We start from the raw sequence: 22,561 nt of genomic DNA on the forward strand, positions 1-22,561 counted from the left end.
TCCCCAAGGGACCTCGCATGACAAGATTGCTAATTAATCCCCTCTCATTACACAAGACCCAGTATAGGATGACCTGCACTCTAGTTGATTCCTCGACATATTGGTCTAGAAAACCATCTCTGAAACATTCCAGGAACAACTCCTCCACAGTATTGCTACCAGTTTGGTTAACCCAATCTATATGTAGATTAAAGTCACCCATGATAACTGCTGTACCTTTGTTGCACTCATCTCTAATATCCTGTTTAATACCTCACTACTGTTTGGTGGTCTGTACACAACTCCCACTAACGTTTTCTGCCCTTTGGTGTTTCGCAGCTCTACCCATATAGATTCCACATCATCCAAGCTAAAGTCCTTCCTTACTATTGCGTTAATCTCCTCTTTAACCAGTAATGCTACCCCACCTCCTTTTCCTTTCTGTCTATCCTTCCTGAATATTGAATACTCCTGGATGTTGAGTTCCCAGCCTTGGTTACCCTGGAGCCATGTCTCCGTAATCCCAATTACATCATATCCGTTAACAGCTATCAGCGCAGTTAATTCATCCACCTTTATTAATGCTCCTCGCATTGAGACACACAGCCTTCAGGCTTGTTTTTTTTTTTATATAACACTTTTTGTCCTTTTAGAATTATGTTGTAATATGGCCCTTTTTGATTTTTGCCCTTGATTTCTCTGCCATCCACTCTTGTTTTTCTCCTTCCTACCTTTTGCTTCTGTCCCCTTTTTTACTTCCCTCTGTCTCCCTGCATAGATTCCCATCCCCCTGCCATATTCGTTTAAACCCTCCCCAACAGCACTTGCAAACAGTCTGCCTTGGACATCGGTTCTGGTCCTGCCCAGGTGCAGACTGTCCAGTTTGTACTGGTCCCACTTCCCCCAGAACCGATTCCCATGTCCCAGGAATTTGAATCCCTTCCCCATGCACTATTCCTCAAGCCATGTATTCATCTGAACTATTCCTACTCTGACTAGCACATGGCAATGTTTTGGATCTTTTCCTAGTGGCCACTTATTTCATACTAGATGAGCAGTAGAAAATGTTGGCACTTAACAAAAGCAGAACCATTGGTGCTATTTTGCTGAAACGCAAATAAAACTAGACATTGTATTTTAGCTCCAGTTGGAACTGCTGTGATTGTTCTCTAACATTACAATTTAAAGTTTTTTTTACTACCGTGGTATCTTGTCTTCATGTCTAATGAGGAAATCAAACTTGAAAACTGCCATAAAATAACTTAACATGTTTCTCAAAGCTGAAAAGCCCAGACTCTGGGCAAATCAATGGGGCATGTGTCATCCTTAGCTCAGTCTTGCCTAAGTCAGAAGGTCACTCGCACATTATCAAGACTAACATTTCAGTGCAGTAATGGAGTGCTGTATTGTTGAAGAGCCATCTTTAATAATCTCGGGCTACATCTGCCCTTTTGGGTGGATGACAACAGCTTTCATTTATGTAGTACTTTTAAAAAATCTTGGCGGGGCGGGGTGGAAAAACGTCATGGTGCTTTTTGGAAGCTTAATCAGGCAAAAATGGGTGCCGAGCCAAAGAAGTGATATTAGGAATGACTAGAGGTAGGTGTTCAGGAGGGCCTTAATGAAGGATATGGAGGTGGCGAGGTTTCGGGATGGAATTCCAGACTGTAGGATCTAGATGGTTGAAGGCACAGCCACCATGGTGTGGTGAAAGGATTCTGGTATACATAAGAGGCCAAGTATGTGGAGCTGAGGGTTGTAGGGCCAGAGGAGGTTAGAGGTAGGGAGGGGCTAGGCTGTTCATTTATTTTCCAATAAATGATTTATGAGAATTTTAATTTTGAGGTGTTGGAGAATTGAGAGCCAATGTAGATCGATGAACACTGGTGATGGGTAAGCAAAACATAGTGAAGGATAGAATACAGGCAGAAATTTTTTTTTTGAATGAGCTGAAGCTTATGGAGAATGGCAGGCTGGCCTGGAGAGCACTGGGTGTGAAGGCGACAAAGGCATGAATGAGGATTTCATCAGCAGATAGGCTCTTTGTGACAGAAGGGATGTAAGGTTAGAAGATCAATTTGAGGTCAGATAAAACACTGGGATTTCAAACTGTCTGGTTCAATCCAAAATAGTGGCTGGGAATGGACTTGAAATTGGTGGCAAGGGCACAATTTTATGATGCTGACCAAAATTATTTGGTTTTCCCAGTGTTTAACTGGAGGAAATCGCGGCTCATCCAGGACTGGATGCCTGACACCAATCTGACAACACCAAGGCAGTGGAGGGTTTGAGAAAAGTGGTGGAGAGATAGAGCTGGGTGTCATCAGTGTGCAAGTGAAACTTGAGTTTGTGTCTTCAGTTGATGTTGCCAAAAAGAAGAATGCAGCTGAGGTAGAGGAGGGAGCCAAGGATAGTGTGTATGGAGAAAGAGTCAGACTGAACACTGAGCTCAAAGTAATGTGTGACCGTAGTCTTTTGTTGCAGGTCTCCAGAGTGCCTCTCCAACCTGTGAAGCCTCCTTAAATACCTGTGCTCCCAAAGGATTATGGGATCCCTTGGGGCTCCAGGTGATGAGCCCTCTGGTGGCTGCACATTGTAAATACAAGTCCACATATATAACACCCTTCCTGGCCGCCCCCCCCCCCCCCCAAAGTGAATATTGTAACTATTTACAATGAGAGTTGATCTGGGGCCCTTCTTGCCCTGGTTGATCGCCTCGGTGTGAAAGCTGGTGTTGTTGAATCATTTATTGGGCTTCCGCTGGGCTGCTGTGCAGCTGGCCTTGCTGGGCTGCCTGGTGTGTTGGGCCCTGCAGGGTTGCTGTGGATGATGGGGTCTGCTTCGTGGTCAACCGTGGTGCCGGTTGACACTAGTGTGTATGTTGGGGGATCGAAAAAGGTAGGGTCCAAGGTGGGTTGCTCAGGATAGTTCATGAATCTGACTTGGATTTGGTCCAAGTGTTTCCGGTGAATGAGTCCATTTGAAAGTTTGACTCGAAATGCCCTGCTCTCCTCTTTGGCCACGACAGTGCCGGGAAGCCACTTGGGACCTTGTCCATAATTTAATACAAATACAGGATCATTGATTTCAATCTCGCGTGACACATTTGTGCTATTTTGCACTTTGTTGAAGCCGCCTGCTCTCTATCTGTTCATGTAGATCAGGGTGAACTAACGAGAGCCTTGTCTTAAGTGCTCTTTTCATCAGTTCAGAAGGTGGGATCCCAGTGAGCGAGTGGGGTCTCGTGTGGTAGCTAAGCAGGACTCGGGATAGGCGAGCCTGCAGTGAGCCTTCAGTTACCCTCTTCAAGCCTTGCTTGATGGTTTGCACTGCTCTCTCTGCCTGACCATTGGATGCTGGTTTAAATGGGGCAGATGTGACATGTTTGATCCCGTAACGGGTCATGAATTCTTTGAATTTGCACTGGTAAAACATGGCCCGTTGTCGCTCACCAATACAGCAGGTAAGCAGTGTGTGGCAAACATGGCCTGCAGTCTTTCAGTAATGGCAGCGGACGTGCTAGCCGACATTATCTCACATTCAATCCACTTGGGTAAAATGTTCCTTGTGGTTGTAGACGCGTACTCCAAGAATGGGCCTGCATAGTCGACTTATACCTTAGACCATGGTTTGGAGGGCCAAGACCACAAACTTAGCGGTGCCTCCCTGGATACCTTGCTCAACTGCGAGCATGTATTACCTCTGAACGCAGGACTCTTAAGTCCGCATCGATACTGGGCCACCACACGTGGGATCTGGCTATCTCTTTCATCATTACGGTGCCTGGGTGAGTACCTTGGAGGTCATTGATGACGGTGCCTCGGCCCTTCTTGAGGACCACTGCCTTTTGTGCGGCAATCGAGTAGTCTGCCTGTATAGACATTTAATCTTTGCGCCGCTGGAACGGCTTTATCTCTTGCATTTCCACTGGGGCACTGGACTAGCTCCTGTGAAACACACAGCTTTTGACTAGCGATAATAAGGGGTGCTGGCTTGTCCAGGTTTTGACCTGCCGGGCAGAAACGGGTGATTGCTCACACTCAAATGCTTCCATAACCATGGCTAGATCTGCTAGCTGCGCCATTTCCACCCCCATGGTGGGCAATGGTAGCCTAGTGAGAGCATCGGCGCAGTTTTCTGTGCCTGGCCTGTGGTGAATGGCGTAGTTGTATGCAGACAACGTGAGCGCCATCTCTGGATGCGGGCCGTGTGTTGGTATTTATCCCTTTACACTCGTAAAACTGATATGTGGCTTATGATCAGTTTCCAATTCTAATTTTAGCCCAAACAGGTATTGATGCATTTTCTTTATCCCATAGACACATGCTAACGCTTCTTTCTCAATCATGCTGTAGGTTCTCTCCGCCTCAGACAGACTCCTGGATGCATAAGCAACTGATTGCAGTTTCCCAAAATCATTAACTTGTTGCAATACACACCCAACGCCAAGTGACAACGCATCACATGCTAGTATCAAACACTTACATGGATCATACAACACAAGCAATTTTTTGAGCATAACAATTTTCTCGCTTTTACAAAGGCATTTTCTTGGCTTTTGCTCCAAACCCATTCGTCCCATTTGTGTAGTAAGACATGTTGTGGTTCTAGCAGTGTGCTGAGACCCGGTAAGAAGTTACCAAAGTAGTTCAGGAGTCCCAGAAACGACCGCAGCTCCGTCACATTCTGTGGCCTCGGTGCATTCTCGATTGCCTCCGTCTTCGCGTTGGTGGGTCTGAGGCCGTCCGCAGCAATCCTCCTTCCCAAGAACTCCACTTCAGGCACCAGGAAAACTCACTTTGAGCGTTTTAACCTGAGCCCCACGTGGTTGAGTCGACTAAGAACCTCCTCCAGGTTCTGCAGATGCTCGACTCTGCTCCGACCTGTGACCAAGATGTCGTCCTGGAAGACCACGGTGTGCGGGACCGACTTCAGTAAGCTTTCCACGTTTCTCTGGAATATTGCCGCCGCTGTTCGGATTCCAAACGGGCATCTGTTTTAAACAAAAAGGCCCTTGTGCGTGTTGATGCAGGTGAGAGCCTTTGATGATTCCTCCAATTCCTGCGTCATGTAGGCTGAAGTCAGATCCAGCTTCGTGAATGTCTTTTCTCCTGCCAGCGTTGCAAAGAGGTCAAGGGCCTTTGGTAGTGAGTATTGGTCCTGCAGGGAGAAATGATAGAATCTGTGGCGATTACAAAGTAACTGACGGTGCCGTCTCCCTTGAGGACTGGGACAATGGGATTGGCCCATTCGCTGAACTCGATCGGTGAAATGATGCCCTCTCTTTGCAGCCAGTCTAGCTCGATCTCTACCCTTTCTCTCATCATGTACGGTACTGCTCTCGCCTTGTGATGGATGGTCGCGCCCCCGGAATTAGGTGGATCTGCACTTTTGCTCCTTGGAATTTCCCGGTGCCTGGTTCGAACAGCGAAGGAAATTTGTTTTAAGACCTGGGCACGCGAAGTGTCGTCAGCAGGCGATAGCTCTCTGATGTCATCCCAGTTCCAGCATATCTTTCCCAGCCAGCTCCTGCCGAACAGCGTGGGACCATCACCTGGTACCACCCAGAGTGGTAGCTTGTGCACCGCTCCATTGTAGGAGACATTTATGGTAGCACTGCCAATTACAGGAATCTGTTCTTTTGTGTAAGTTTTTAATTTCATGCGAACTGGAGTTAAGACTGACCTTGAGGCCTTGTTGCACCACAACCTTTTGAAAGTTTTTTTGCCCATGATGGACTGGCTCGTGCCCATGTCCAGCTCCATTGACACTGAGTCCATTCAATTGAACATTCAGCATTATCGGGGGACAATTTGTGGTGAATGTGTGCACCCCATGTACCTCTGCCTCCTCTATATCTGAGGTTCTGGTTTGTCGTGATCTTCCGTGGATCTGTCTTCCTCTGCAACATGGTGGTTTGCAGATTTAACAGGCTTAGCTGCTCGCCTGCACACTCTGAGGTGTCCCATTGTTCCACTGCCCTTGCAAACATATCCTTTGAATCGGCATGAATGGAAACAATGATCACCCCCACAGCACCAACAAGGTGTTAATGGCCTTGCATTCATCACCCTTGATGGTGGACTCAGTCATCTGTGGATGTGCAGCTGCAGGTATGTGTGACCTGCCCTGTACATTACGATTCAAAAACATCACTTTGTTCACAGTACTTGTAGCAGCACTTGTGTGCTGAGAGATTTGCTTAGTATTATCACTGGTGGCAATGAACGCCTGGGCTGTCACTATGGCCTTACTCAAGGTTGGGGTCTCTACAGTCAAAAGTTTGCCAAGTATGGTTTCATGGCCAATGCCAAGTACAAAAAAGTCTCTGAGCATGTGCTCCAAATGTCCTTCAAATTCGCAATGTCCTGCAAGGCGTCTTAGCTCGGCGACATAACTCGCCACTTCCTGGCCTTCAGACCTTTTGTAGGTGTAGAACCGGTACCTCGCCATCAGAACGCTTTCCTTCAGGTTCAACTGCTCTCGGACCAGTGCGCACAAATCGTCGTACGATTTCTCCGTGGATTTCACTGGAGTGAGCAGATTCTTCATGAGGCCATACGTTGGTGCCCCACAGATGGTGAGGAAGATCGCCCTTCGTTTGGCAGCGCTCTTCCCCATCTAGCTCGTTGGCTACGAAGTATTGGTCGAGTCGCTCCACAAAAGCTTCCCAATCATCTCCCTCCAAAAATTTCTCCAGGATTCCCACTGTTCTCTGCATCTTTGGGTTTGCTATCTGTATCTCGTTGCCAGTTGTTGTATATGGAGAAAGAGTCAGACTGAGCTCAAAGTAAAGTGTGACCTTCGTCTTTTATTGCAGGTCTCCAGAGTGCCTCTCGAACCTGTGCAGTCTCCTTACATACCTGTGCTCCCAAAGGATTATGGGATCCCTTGGGACTCCAGGGGATGAGCCCTCTGTTGGCTGTACAGAGTAAATACAAGTCCACATATGTAACCGTTCCTTGGGTGGGGGCTCCAGAGGTAATTGTGCGGGGATGGGAAGAGAAGCCCTTTCAAGAAAAGCTCTGGCTACAATTGGAGGTAACCTTGTGATGTGATGTGGGTTGGTAGTTGGTTGGGTGTGTAGGGTCTCTTATCCTTAGCAGTTGACAAGACTTGAGTCCGGGGGTAGTATCCAGGCAAACTTTATTAGCTCGGTTACATCTTGCAGTTACTAAGAATAAAGCTCGCGCTACCGTGTGTTATAGCTTCAGTTATAGTCGTGAACGGGGGATGTCCCATCCTTCTCTACAAGGGCTAATCCCTGATTGGACCCCTTGCTGTTACTGGGGTTAGTTGTTGACTTCGGACTGGCCGCTGGTTATGACCCAGCCATCAATTTCAGATAGCAACCGCATCATGTCCCTTCTTCCTATTGTTCACTGTCTCGCGGCATGTTCCTGTTATCTGGTCGGAACAGCGTTTAACCCGGTGACTGTGCTTTGGCCCCAACCACGCTGCAACCTTTTCCATTGTTAGTGAGCACGTACACAGCATGCAGCTATTCTATAATTATAAAAATTCATAAATCAGTTAATCAATTAATCAGGTCCCACAATCCCCCCTTTGATTCCCTCCTTAGCCAGAATCATCATTTCCCAAAAATATATACCAAATAACAAGATCTTGTCCAGTTCTGTGGCAATCAGGAATAAGCCCTGTCGCCGCAAATAAAGTAGGTACCGTTGTATGGGGAATATCGGCCACCTCCTATCACTACCCATCCTCGTGTAAAGTTCTGGCCCGGGGTGGTCTTATTTGAGAAATGGAGGAAGCTCTGTATGCTTCCTTTCGTTATATTCACGTTTTGCCTACACATACTATTCCCCATTTCCAGCCCTCCGGTTTAGTTTCTGATCAGACATACCGACCCTTGTGGCCTTCCTATCCTTGATGTGTTAGTGAGGGCCAAGAACGGGGGCTTTAGGGTCTGGTTATAATTCGGCTGATACCACACCAAAAAGGTGTTTAACCCGTAACCTGCTGACTGCCATTCGGCCTTTGGTAATCCTATGCTTTATTAGCTTTATCCCTTCACTTATCCGTTCCCATTTTTCCATCCAGGTCCTGTGTCAGCATTCGGGTCCCCAGTTGACATACAAGGGTGCCCTTCTCTGGTTCCATTAAAGCGGATTCCTTAGCTGCCTGATTGGCCCGTGCGTTCCCTTTAGCCTCCTCTGTATTCTCCTTCGTATGGGCCTTGCATTTCAGGATAGATACCTCCTCTGGCAGCAGTAATGCTTCAAGTAGGTCGTGGACTTCCGCCCCATTCCGTATTGGGGTTCCTGCTGCAGTCAAGAATCCTCTCCTGCCATAACTGGCCGAAATCATGTGCCACCCCAAAAGCGTACCTGAAATCCGTGTGTAAATTAGCTGTTTGTCCCTTGGCTACCCTGCAGGCTTCGGCCAGCGCTCTCAATTCGGCCTGCTGAGCGGAGGCTCCGACGGGGAGCCCCCCCTTCCTTACTACCTCGTGCAGCGTCGTGACTGCCCAGCCCGCCTTCTGGATTCTATTCTCCACAGATGAGGACCCGTCCTTAAACAGGATCAAGTCCGGATTGGGTAACGGCTCTTCGGTTGCCGCAGCGGCTCCTTCTGCTTCTTCTAACATGCCCGCACAGTTGTGCTGGTCTTCATGCCCTTTTTCAGGCAGGGGGAGCATGGTGGCCAGATTAACCGGGCTAGCTCGTACAATATGCAGGTTTGGAGCTTCCAGGGCTGTTGTCCATCTGGCTGAGGTCACCTTGGTGACCCGGTTCATGGATAGCATAGCATGTACTGTATGGGGACACTTGATCAGTTTCTGGTCTAAGACTAATCCCACAGTTACCATTACTGCTCAGCATGTAGCTTCCATGGCCCTCAGGCTACTTCCCCATCCGAGAGCCACTGTCCAGTTTGGCCTAGTACCCGATAGGCCTCTGTTGGTTCCCATGTTCTTGAGTCAGTATAGCAGTCATGTATCCTTTTTCATGCACGAATAGGGTGAAGGGCTTCCTGGTGTCTGGGATCCCTAGGGCGGGTGCCGTGCACAGGTTTCAGTTTTTCAAATGCCTCCTTTTGTTCCTCAGCCAGGGTGATAGCTTCTTTTGAAGTCCGTTTTCCTTTTAGCAGGTCATTCAATGGTTGTGCCAATTGTGTGTAGGAGTCCACCCAGTTCCTAGTAAAATTACACAGACCCAAGAAGGACCGAAGTTCCAGGATCGTGGCGGGCTGTTTAGGCGGGCTGTTTAGCCGCACGAATCGCCTCATTCCTATCCTGGGTCAGTCCCGCTTTCCCATTGAGATCTTTTGTCCTAGTTAAATTACTTCTTCCTGTGCTATCTGGGCCTTGGCCATACTGGCCTTGTATCCCTTTTCGATGAGATAGTTCAATAAGGTCAGCACGTCTCGTTCATGCTGTTCTTCCATGGTGGAAGCCAGTAAGATATCAACATATTGTATGACTGTAGATCCCATCGGGGATAGCTCCCTTAAGTGACCCTGGAGGGTCATGTGGAACACTGTTGGGCTGTTGTGGAACCCTTGAGGTAGACGGGTCCAGGTGTATTGCTGTCCCTGGATGGTAAAGACAAACCACGACTGCATCTCCGGGGCCAACGGAATTGCCCAGAATCCATTGGCCATATCAATAACGGAGAAGTACTTGTCTTTCGGCATCAGAGCCTGAAATATAGTGGAGGGGTCTGACACCAACGGGGTGTTTTGGTCAATGCACTGGTTGGCCTTCCAGTAGTCCACCGTCATGTGCCAGGCATCTTTACCCTTCTGCACTGGCCATACGGGGCTATTGGATGAGCTGTGGGTCTTAACTAGTAACCCTTGTTCTTCTAACTGCCGGATGATGGGTAATATTCCTTGGATTGATGTCGGATTGATCTGGTACTGTTTGGTGCAAGGAGGTGGAGTCCCGGTGAAGGTAACCGGGTCCATTTTAAGCAAGCCACCGTCATGTTTGTCCTTGGCCCATATCGGGTGGTCCCTTAGTTTTTCCCTCTGCAGGGATCGGATCGACCATGTGACTTGGCCGTCCTCAAAGTCCAGGGAGGAGTCTATTTTCGTCAAGATGTCCATCCCGAGTAGGGGTTGTCCCACCGGTCCCACCCAGACCGATGCGGTTACTTCATGTGGTCCCAGAACCAAACACATCGGCTGGGTTCGGTGGAGTATCAGCTTATGGCCTCCGACTCCATGTGCCGCATGGGTTGTCCCGTCGAGGGGAAATTTATAATTTTCGGGCACGCACGTCAATTCTGCCCCTGTGTCCAATAAACAATCAATCTCTTGGTCACCCACTCCCACACTGACATATAGTCCGTCCCTGCGCTGATGTATTAATGCTAACAGGGTTCCTGCCGGGGAGGGGGTGGGCTCTACGAGTTTTTTGCATGCTGCAGCAACTGCTGATCGAGGAGCGGTTTAAAGAACTTTCCCATCACCTACTGCCCGTCGGCCTGTTTTGGGCCCGTCCCTGAGCTTCCCTGGTTCTGTTTCTTCACTCTGCACGATTGGGCCCAATGTCCCTCTTTACCGCAATAATGGCACTTTCCCGGCAGTCTTCCGGATGTCTGTCCCTCCCGGTCCTTTGGTTTCCATCCAGTCTGCATTATTCGGACCTTTTGAAGTTAAATCCCGATCTAACTGGCTACACCGGTCTACCAACTGCGCGAAGGAGGTTCCCCAATCATCCCAATTTGCCAGAGTCGCCTTCACTAATTGAGAGAGTTCTGGTTTCAACCCCACCATAAAGGTAACCTTCAAGGGTCCGACACTTTCGTCATCCATCTGCTCCGCATCTTGATGCAGACCCAAATGTTCCAGCCACGTGGACTTGAATCGCTCCTCATACTCGAGTATCTCCTCTGTGCCTTTTTGCTGGCACACTGCAATCTTACTCCAATCTGTCCTTGCCGGCCCGTACTTTCTTAACCACTCTTTCACTTCTCCCCAGGCTGCGTCAATCTCCTGTCCAGTGTCTCCAAGTGCCTCTCTTACTGCCCTCGAGTTTACGTGCCGATCGTCCTGGCACCATGACGGTCAGAATCTGGACTCCGTCCAAAGGATGGAGTGTGTAAATACTTCGCAGTCGATCTAATTGTTCCCAAGTTCTTGCCCGCATCCCCCCCCCCCCGCCCCCTTTTTCGGGTGTTGGAGTTCTTTCGACCATTTATCTATTTTTTCGGGTTCTGCGGCTATGTGAAATACCATATTCTTGTATTTTTGTTTACGCTTCTCAGTTCCGCCTTCCGTCTTGGTTGTCGTCTCTACTTTAACTCTCATTTTTAGTGGGGCTAATATAGGGCTGTAGAATCCATCGCTGCCGTCCGAGTCCTCGTCGGATGACGAGGAGCCCGAATCCGACATCACTGATCCCGCCTGTTGCCTTTCCAACTGTTGGTGTTCTTTCCCTACTTGTGCCAGACTTGGATAGACGGCTTTGTACCCCAGACCCGGCCCCTGCACACTGGCTGCGACCAAATCTTTAATCTCACCCTTCAGTTTAGTTATCTCTTTCCCTTTCTTCTCTATTTCCGAATTTATCTTTGTCACTTGTTCCCCAAGTGCCTTGATTTGATCTTTTAGCAGCTTTCAGATCCCGATCGAATTGGGACTGGGTCATGATTTCTTTTCTCTGTCGAACTTGGCTCATGACAGCCAGAGACCAGCAGGTTCTTTCTTTATCTTTCATGTGTGTGGTTTCCCCCATATCCTTTTTATATTGTCCAGGGTCCACTGACCCTTAGAGGTTCTGTACTTTTGTTCAATTTCAGCACATGTCTTTCGTAAATCAAACCGCTGTTCGATGTATTCCCTAAGACTTTCTAACACTTCCTTGTCCGTGACCTCCGGTGGGGCAAGCCCTCCTTTTTCGGTCGTGGGACGGTTTTTGTTTCCGCCTTTAGCCATTGTGCTGATTTAGAACCCTTAGTTTCGACGGGTGCGAGACGTGGACCTTAAGTCCAGGACATGACCTTAAGTCCTGTCGAGTGGCGAGCTCTCTGTTACGAGGGTCTCGACCCTAATACTACCCACCGACGGTTCTTTTAAATAACACCTGCTGAAAGACTTCGGACGAGGACTTTATTTAAGAGGTGTCCTTACCCTCGTGTTGACGTGGGTCCTAGGGTCTCCCAGCGGCTGTTATTCAGCGATCCTGCTGACTACGCCAGAATGTAGGGTCTCTTATTCTTAGCAGTTGACGAGACTCGAGTCCGGGGGTAGTATCCAGGCAAACTTTATTAGCTCAGTTACATCTTGCAGTTACTAAGAATAAAGCGCGCTACCGCGTGTTACAGCTTCAGTTATAGTCGTGAACGGGGGATGTCCCGTCCTTCTCTACAAGGGCTTTTCCCTGATTGGACCCCTTGCTGTTACTGGGGTCAGTTGTCGACTTCGGACTGGCCGCTGGTTATGACCCAGCCGTCAATTTCAGATAGCAACTGCATTATGCCCCTTCTTCCTATTGTTCACTGTCTTGCAGCATGTTCCTGTTATCTAGTCGGAACTGTGCTTTGGCCCCAACCGTGCTGCAACCCTTTCCATTGTTAGTGAGCACTTCCATAGCATGCAGCTACTCTATAATTATAAAAATTCGTAAATCAGTTAACCAATTAATCAGGTCCCACAGATGGTAGGAGACGAGTAGGGATAAAGGGTTCGTCCTCTGATTGGTGGGATGTGACAAGTAGTGGTCCCCAGGGATCTGTACTGGGACCTCTGCTTTTCACGTTGAATATCCAAATTTGCGGATGAAACTAAATTAGGGTGGGAGCAGGAAGTTACAAATGAATATCGACTAAATGAATGAACTTCATCTGATACAGTTTTGCTCAAGTGGAGAAGTGTGAAGTTTTCCTCTTTGGATCTGAGAAAGACAAATTGGAATATTTTCTTTAATGGTGAGACCAGGAACTGTGGAGGAGCAAGGGTGTCCAGGTATACCTATCACTCCAAGCTAGTGCACCAGTCCAAAGAGTAATCAGAAAGGTGATGGAATGTTGGCATTTACCTCAAGGGGGCTGGTATTCAAAAATGAGAAGTGATGCTTCAGTTGCACAGAGCCTTGGTCAGACTCCATCTAGCATACTCCATTCTGTTTTTGGCACCGAACTTCAGGAAAGATATAAAATAAAAACAAGAAATGCTGGAAATACTTAGCAGGTCAGGCAGCATCTGTGGAGAGCGAAACAGTTAATATTTCAGGTCAATGACCCTTCATCAGAACTGGAAAGATATATCCAGGATCATGAGGAACTCAAAAGATATATTGGCCTTGGAAAGGGGTACAGCACAGATTCACCAGATTGCAACCGGGCTTAACAGATAAAATTATGAGAACGGGTTGCATAAACTTGCCTTGTTTTCCCTTGAATTGAGTGATCTAATCCAGGTATTTAAACTGATTAACGGATTCGATAGGGTAGATTGAGAAACTATTTTCAGTGATGGGAGAATCAAAAACGAGGCATAATTTTAAAATTAGAGATCAGCCATTTAGGAGTAAAAACGGCAAACACTTTTTCACATATATGGCAGTGGAAATTTGGAATTCATTTCACCAAAAAGCCATTAATGGGTCAGTTGAAATCTTCAAGACTGAGATTACTAGGTTTTTGTTGGATGCATTTATTTGAAAGGCAGCCAATTCTCTGATTGGCTCTCCATTATCACATGATCTATTGCTAATTGGTCCCCTTGGAGGATAAGCCACACCCTGATGTTCCTCTGGAACGTGTAACTGGAACCGCCAAGTTCCAGCCGAAGTCCCTTACACCAGCACAAGTGCTGCCTACCCAAGCTGAAGACCCTTACCTAAGTGCATCTCACCCCCCCCCCCCCTCCCCTTTGCCATAGATGGGACATTGTGTGCGGGTTATTAACAGGTTTATTGAGTGTCACTATTCACTTCATAATGGCGTGACTTCTGGATTTCATCCATCCCAACGATGTCCCTTGTAACATATGCACCGAGCTTGTACGCACCAGGGGGTTGGAAGAATGTGATTCGTCTTCCCTGACTTCTCTTCTCCTCCCCCCCCCCCCCCTCCCGTGTGTCTCACCCATCTTTTTACCCCCCCCCCCCCCCAAGGCGCACTCTCTCCTCACTGAGCACTTTACAGTGTCACTTGACTCTTCATGTACAGTAACCAGCTGCTGAGATAACTGGTAACTATGGAGAGCTCAGACTATGTAATTGGAGCGAAAACTGTTTCCAGTGGGGTGCATCAAATTTTCCCCCTGAGAAATGAACTGCTCCTGGCTGCCCCGCTTCTCTCCTTCCCTGCCGACCTGCTTCGCTCTCTCTCCCCCTTCGCGTTTGCGGCACTGCGGGAGGCTCGGTGGATGCATTCTGCTGCGTGGGGCTGCTGCTGGATGGATCGGAGGCAACATGGTATTGGATTGGGGCCGATTCTGGTTTCGGCTCGGGTGGGGGGGTGCGATGGGATGGGAGAGCAGAGGAGAGGAGGACCCTTGCACAGAAAAGGGTTAGTGGGAATTGCGGTGGGTGAGGTTGGGGGTAAAGTCAGTGATATTTATCCTAACGCTTGCTTTTGCATATGTGTCATGCATGCGCAGAAGGGAGACTTAGTACAAATAGTTACTGTTTTTTGTTAGGTAAGGATATCAATGGATATGGACTAAAGACAAGTAAATGGAGTTGAGGTACAGATCAACCATGATCTGATTAAATAGCGAAATGGGCTCAGCTGCATGGCCTACACTTTTCCCAATGAATAGGTAAGAGTCGAACCAAGCGAGGACTGTCCTATTGAGCTGGACAGTGGAAGAGATGCCATAGAAACATAGAAAATAGGTGCAGGAGTTGGCTATTCAATAAGATCATGGCTGATCATTCCCTCAGTACCTCTTTCCTGCTTTCTCTCCATACCTCTTGATCCCCTTAGCCCTAAGGGCCATATCTAACTCCCTCTTGAATATATCCAATGAACTGGCATTAACAACTCTGAGTGAAGAAGTTTCTCCTCATCTCAGTCCTAAATGGCCTACCCCTTGTCCTAAGACTGTGTCCTCTGGTTCTGGACTTCCCCAACATCGGGAACATTCTTACCACATCTAACCTGTTCAGTCCCATCAGAATCATATACATTTCTATGAGATCCCCTCATCCTTCTAAACTCCAATGAATAAAGGCCCAGTTGATCCAGTCTCTCTCCATATGACAGTCCAGCCATCCCTGGAATCAGTTTGGTGAACCTTCGCTGCACTCCCTCAATAGCAAAAACATCCTTCCTCAGATTAGATGACCAAAACTGAACACAATATTCCAGGTGAGGCCTCACCAAGGCCCTGTACAACTGCACTAAGACCTCCCTGCTCCTATACTCAAATCCCCTAGCTATGAAGGCCAACCTATCATTTGCTGCCTTCACCGCCTGCTGTACCTGCATGCCCACTTTCAGTGACTGATGAACCATGACACCCAGGTCTCGTTGCACCTCCCCTTTTCCTAATCTGCCGCCATCCAGATAATATTCTGCCTTCGTGTTTTTGCCCCCAAAATGGATAACCTCACATTTATCCACATTATACTGCATCTGCCATGCATTTTCCCACTCACCTAACCTGTCCAAGTCACCCTGCAGCCTCTTGGCATCCTCCTCACAGCTCACACCGCCACCCAGTTTAGTGTCATCCGCAAACTTGGAGATATTACACTCAATTCCTTCATCTAACTCGTTAATGTATATTGTAAAGAGCTGCGGTCCCAGCACTGAGCCCTGCGGCACCCCACTAGTCACTGCCTGCCATTCTGAAAAGGACCCGTTTATCCCGACTCTGTTTCTGTCTGCCAACCAGTTCTCTATCCATGTCAGTACATTACCCCCAATACCATGTGCTTTGATTTTGCACACCAATCTCTTGTGCGGGACCTTGTCAAAAGCCTTTTGAAAGTCCAAATACACCACATCCACTGGTTCTCCCTTGTCCACTCTGCTAGTTACATCCTCAAAAAATTCCAGAAGATTCGTCCAGCATGATTTCCCTTTCATAAATCCATGCTGACTTGGTCCGATCCTGTCACTGCTTTCCATCCTGCCTTGGAGGAGAAAAATGATGTTGACTTATGCCAAAGGCTGCAGGGCTCAAGAAGGATGAGGAAGAATAGTGCTTCAGTCAGTCACGAAGGATGTAGTTTGTGACTTTGTTTAAGGCCGTTGGTGCTGCGGCAGGCGCAGAAACCTGATTGGAGAGATTCAAACATGGAGTTGTGAGAAAGATGTAAAGTACACTATTTATTTGAAGACGTGCAAAACCTTTATAAACTGGTTAGGTCTCAGCTGGAGTATTGTGTCCAGTTCTGGGCACCACACTTTAGGAAGGATGTGAAGGCCTTGGAGAGGGTGCAGAGGGGATTTACAAGCATGCTACCAGGGATGAGGGACTTCAGTTATGTGGAGAGACTAGAGCAGCTGGGATAAATATTAGTTTTGTCCTTCCATGTTTCACTGTCAACAGGAATAATCGGTTTGACTAGTTCTCCTTCATTTTTCTTCCCCATCTTTCCCCACTTCCTTTTTTCTTTTTGTCTCACACAGGGGAACTTGTAATCTGTGAAGCAAACACTATAGTGAAATACAGCAGAGAAGATTCTTTACAACGGGGCTTTTATGGAAAGCTTGTCTGTACGAATTTCAAGATTTCCTTTCTAAGTGCCGAGCAGTTGTTGGATGACGTGGTAAGCATCAGCAAGAACATTTTGGCAGTGAATGTGGATTTTAAAAACTTTTTTAAAAGACGGTTTCTAATCTTTCATATTGAAGGGCAGATGAATGCTCTGCTCCCAGGCTCGTGTCTGTGACTGAGCGCGCCTCCGTCAATCCAAGATGGCGATCTGTATACTGCTCATTCCAGTTTGCTTAAAGAAGCTGGAATGCTTCCACTTCTGTTTTCTGGAGATTGAGGGATTGAAGCCAGATTTATGTTGGCAACTGGTATCAGCAGTTGGCTGGAACACTGAGTGATTGAAATGAAATGGTAGTTTTGAGGAGCAGAAGCAGGTGTGTGCCGGAATAAGACGAATGGGTGCATGGTTTCACAGTTTCCAGTTTACTGGCCCCAACCGTCTCTTTCACTGGATGTCCAATCCCTCTACACCTTCATCCCCCACCAGGATGGCCTGAGGGCGTCTGCTTCTTCCTTGAACAGCAGAGGCCCAACTAATTCCCATCCACCACCGCCTGGTTGAACTTGTTCTCCCATCGAACAGCTTCTCCTTTGATGCCACTCACTTCCTCCAAATTAAAGGTGTTGCTATGGGAACCTGCATGGGTCCTAGCTATGTCTGCCTTTTTGAGGGATATTTGGAATATTCTTTGTTCCGGTCCTACTCTGGTCCTTTCCCTCACCTCTTTTTCAGGTACGTTGATGACTGTATCGGTGCCGTTTCCTGCTTTCGCCCTGAACGAGAAAATTTCATTCACTTTGCTTCCAATTTCCACCCTTCCCTCACCTTCACATGGTCCATCTCCAACTCTTCCCTTCCCTTCCTCGACTTCTCTGTCTCAATTTCTGGGGATAGGCTATCGTCAAACATCCACTATAGGCCTGATTCTCAACTACCTGGACTACACTTCTTCCACCCCGCTTCCCGTAGGGACTCCAGTCCATTCTCCCAGTTTCTCCATCTCCACCGTATCTCTTCTGACGATACCACCTTTCATACTAGTGCTTCCGATAGGTTTTCCTTTTTACTCAACCACGGTAGAGGGGATTCCTTCATTAACATGGCCCTCGACTGTGTCCATTCTATTTTCCGCACTTCTGCTCTCATCCCTTCCCCCTCCCTCCCAGGGCCACGATAGGGTTTGCCTTGTTCTCGCCTTTCACCTCACCAGCCTCAACATTCAATGCATTATCCTCCACCATTTCTGTCACCTCCAGCGTGATCCCACCACCAAACACTCCCCTCTCCTTTCGAAGGGACCGCTCCCTCTGTGACCCCCTGGACCACTCCTCAATCACCCCCAACATCCCTTCTCCTTCCCACGGCACTTTCCAGTGCAAGTGCAGGAGATGCAACACCTACCCTTTATCTCCTCCCGTCCCACTGTCCAGGGCCCCAAACACTCCTTGCAGGTGAAGCAGCGATTTACTTGTACTTCTTGCAGTTTTATCATACTATATTCGCTGCTCACGATGCGGTCTCCTTTACATTGGGGAGACCAAACACAGATTGGGTGATTGCTCTGTTCAGTCCGTAAGCATAACCCCGAGCTTCTGGTCGCCTGTCGCTTCAATTCTCTGCTCCACTCCCACTCTGACCTCTCCATCCTCGGCGCCTCAAACTATTGCAATGAAGCTTAGTGTAAGCTCAAGGAACAGCGCCGCGTCTTTCGATTAGATACTTTACAGCCTTCTGGACTCCACATCGAGTTCAACACTTTCAAACCATATCCTCTGCCGCTATTTTTTTTCATATGGCAGCTGTTGATGATTCTGCCATTCCCATTTATATCTCATCTAGACTCCTCTTTTGTTTCTTTACTTGTCCTTTTTATCTTGCATCATCACTTTTTTGTCTTTTAATCTCTCCTGCCTTCCACCCTATCACAGACCTTTCCTTTTTGTTCTTTCCTCCCCTCTTTCTCTGCGCCTGACTTGCATAAAAATCTGTGATATCGTTTGATTTTTTCCAGTTCTGATGAAAGATCATCGATCTGAAAAGTTAAATCTCTCTCTCTCTCTCTCTCTCTCTCTCTCTCTCTCTCTCTCTCTCTCTCTCTCTCTCTCCTGACCTGAATATTTCCAGCATTACTGATTTCAGGAAGATTCTTCTTTCTGCGAGTGATCAACATATGGAATAGAGTTCTAGGAAGAATTGTGGCAGTGAAAATCCTGGAATCATTTACAGCACAGAAGGAGGCCATTCGGCCCATCGTGTCTGTGCTGCTGGCAAAGAGCTTTCCAGCTCTTGATCTGTAGCCTTATAGGTTACGGCAATTCAAGTGCATATCCACATACCTTTTTAAATGCTATGAGGGTTTCTGCTTCTCGCCCTTTGTCAATGAGTTCCAGACCTCCACCACCCTCTGGGTGAAAAAATTCTCCTCAAATCCCCTCAACCTTCTACCAATTACTTTAAATCTATGCCCCCTGGTTATTGACCCCTTTGCTTAGGAAAATAGGTCCTTCCTATCCACTCTATCCAGGCCCCTGGACTATTTCAAAAAAGTAATTGGCTGTGTTAGGTTCTTCCTGGTGGATGAACTAAGATGGGGTGAATTCTCCATAACTGTCTTGTAAATGATAATCCTGCAAGAGCCAAATGAGGATACTTGAGGCATTTGGATGTTGATATTGATCATTGCATTTGAAGTCAGTTATACTTGCACCACCTGATCAAGGTGTTGACCATTGTAGATAATGGTGGGTGGAGAACCTTGGTAGGGTGCTATGTCAATGGTTTCTGCATAAATTCTACAAATCCACTAGAGGATGAAGTGAGGAAAAACGCTTTAATAATCTTTTAAATAATGGAAGGCCTTGGGCAAGGGGGAGCGAAGAGTGAACAACTTGCACATTGTGCAAGCGCTGCAAATTCATTGAGAATAAGAGGAAAGTTTAGAGAAATAAATAGTACAATAAATCATTTTATTATCGGGTATTTTTTTTTTAAACCATAGTCGTGTGGTATTTCAGTACAATTGCTGTTCAAACAATGGGAACCATCGCCATATTTAAACAGCCAATCATCATAAACTGCATTCCATGGCTCAAAAGCAATGCCATGGGCTATCTACAATGTGTTTCGTGTAACTTAAAGCACTTGTAGAAATTGCCCAGGATCATTAAGACCTTGGGTTGCTGTGATTATAAATACGATCTAGGCATTGGCTTTAAATGAGTGATCTGTTGTCCTTGTTGTATATTTATTTGGATTTCTCTTTTTCCTATAATTTGCATTTAAGGAACAATCCTATAGGAATAAACTGATGGGTGAAAATGACATATCCTTGCATTGCGTGGACCAGATCTTTGGAGGTAATGCGAGCCTTTGATTTTTCCAGTTTTGGTTGTGTTATTGCTGTACATACTAACTTTGATTGCAGTGGATGTAGACTGTAACTACAGCAATGTTTGTGTGGTGAAGACGGGGCTCGGAAGTAGGCCATTCAGCCCTTTGAGTCTGTTCTGCCATTCAGTTAGATCACTGCTGATCTGTATCTTAACTCTCTTAACCTACCTTGGTTTCAGTAACCCTTAATATCCTTGGTTATGATGATCCGTGATTGGCTGCTGAGGTTCATACACATGCAGCTGTCATTTTAGTAGCGGTTGTGATGTCCTTACACACTACTATAAATTCACACGAGGCACATTCTGCAGACAAGGTCACTCTGACCTGAACCTTTATTCACAGGACTAAGAAGTGATGACCCTGCGTGGGACCTCCCTTTATATACCTGGATGACCAGGTGAGGAGTGTCGCCCACAAGTTCACCCCCTGTGGTCAAAGTGTGCATTTCTTAGGTGTATACAGTATGCAGTGTTATGAAGGTTACAGTTACATGAAGGTTACATATATGAGAGATGTTGCAGGGTGACTACAAGGAGTAAATGCCTTCAGGGAATGGGGTAAGACTTTTTTTGTGAGGAAAGGTTCTAAACGGGAACAGACTACAATAATTGATTTAGTCCCATTAAGTTTGTTCATGTGCAGCTTAAATAGAAATGTAACAATTTGCTATAAAAAAAGAGATCAGTGGATTCTATTTTAAACAGGCATATTTTTTTTTAATCATGTCCCGTGTATTGACCTGTTGTCATGCTGTATATGATCAGTTGGTGGCAATCTATCAGATGCCAAAACTACAATTTGTAAAATGTATCAAATTAAATATGGGAGAATATAGATCTTTTTGATGTAACTATTTGAGATGCAAGTAATAGAGACTGCTTTACATCAGTAATGCAAGCCTCAGTCTTGCAGCTTCTCCAGAATCAAAGTAGTTTTGAAGTGCAGACAATATAATGTGGGAGCCAGTTTTATACTGCAGAATCCCACAAGGGGCAAGTGAGGTGAACGATCAGTTATTTTTTTAGCTGTGTTGGTTGAGGGAGAAATGTTTGCCATGACTTCAGCGGAACTTTCTGCTCCTTGAATAGTACCAGGGGATCTTTTTGTATCCACCTGAACAGGCAGATGTGTCTTTTGGTTAATGTCACATTTAAAAGATGCCATCTCCAGCAATAGAGGACTCTCCGTACTGTGCTGGAGTGTCAGCCTAGTCTGAGGGGCCTTAAACCCACAACCTTCTGACTCTTCAGGTGAGAGATACCAATTGAGTCAAATTGACATTTGGTAGTTATAATTAATATATAAATTTATTAACTTCCCTGCAAATGATTATTAATTTGCTTCAATTTTAGTGAAGAAAAAGTGTTTTGTTGTTTGCTCTTGTCCATTGACATGTAGATTCTTCTGGAGCATTCAGTTTGTGTGCTTGTGAGTTGTGTTTTCTGCTTGTTGGAGTGAATGGCAGTAAAACCATGAGCTGGGAAATGAAGAAGTGACAAACCCCGGCGCTAAGATTTATAGCTGTTTGGAATGCACTGTTAGGTACTGGGATAGGTGTGTGTGTGTGTCTCTTTGTTGCAAAATGGGTATTTAAAAAAAAATATTGTCCATTTTGTTAAATTGGACTTATTTTATGCAATCAAAAACTTCCAGTCTCTCGGCTTCCTGATTATAAAATTGGTGGCTTAGTTGGTTGAGAGGGGAAATTTGTAATTTACTGCTACTTTTGTCTAAAATAACTGCAGCTGAAATTCAGTCTTTTTATATTTCTATTGCTTCATTTGTAAAGATTTCATAACTTTTTTTGTGTTTTTTTTTTTAAAGTGTATGATGATAAAAAGAAGCCGATACTGCCTGGTGTTATAAAGAACAAAATTCCTGAGAAGCTTCTACTGTACTGTAAAGACTTTCGGGTCTTTCACTTTGGGTTAAGATACACCAAGGAAGAGGATGCTAGACGGGTAAATGAGAACTAAAAATTAACAAAAATCTAATTTGCTGCCTCACATGTAGCTTACATGTTATGGATTCCTTGCACTTTTCCCCCTTATTTCCAGTTGGGAAGTGCCTACCCTTAACATGATGTGTATCCTTGGAGCCATGTTTGAAACTATTTAGTGCTATGTGGGGAAATTCCATGTGTATAAGCCTATGTCATTCTGTTACATGTCACTGGACGGAGAACGGCTAGACTTGGAACACTTGTACTTATTACCGAAGAAGAAAAAAATTGATTTATATATCAATCAAAGTCTCTCGCAACCATTTTAAGGCCTTTCTATTTTCAATGCAAAATTAGGAATATCATGGAAATGGGTGCTTTGTTTTTCAAGCCCTTTCATAGTTTTGAAAATTTTTGCTTTGTAAGCTGATCTTGATGCTGAAACCCTCATCCCTACTGAACAGGACTGTGGGAACACCATCACCACATGGACTACAGTTTAAAAAATGCAACCCACCACCCTCTCTGGGTACCTAGGGATGGTCAGTAAGTGACTGTTGACCAGTGACACCCACATACTGTTTTTTTTTTTTTAATGC

At 46.3% G+C, this 22,561-nt stretch overlaps 1 protein-coding gene across 1 annotated transcript in view; it reads left to right on the forward strand.

Moving 5' to 3' along the window:
• Positions 1–22,561, forward strand: part of mtmr12 (myotubularin related protein 12) — a 130,151-nt gene that overhangs the window by 32,791 nt on the left and 74,799 nt on the right. The window contains exons 3-5 of the mRNA XM_070868327.1: positions 16,539–16,678; positions 19,911–19,983; positions 21,845–21,981. Of these exons, the coding sequence (XP_070724428.1) occupies positions 16,539–16,678; positions 19,911–19,983; positions 21,845–21,981 (350 nt within the window). The remainder of the gene's footprint in view (positions 1–16,538; positions 16,679–19,910; positions 19,984–21,844; positions 21,982–22,561) is intronic.

This window comes from Pristiophorus japonicus, chromosome 2 (genome assembly GCF_044704955.1).
Source record: "Pristiophorus japonicus isolate sPriJap1 chromosome 2, sPriJap1.hap1, whole genome shotgun sequence".
In the NCBI taxonomy this organism is placed as follows: domain Eukaryota; kingdom Metazoa; phylum Chordata; class Chondrichthyes; family Pristiophoridae; genus Pristiophorus; species Pristiophorus japonicus.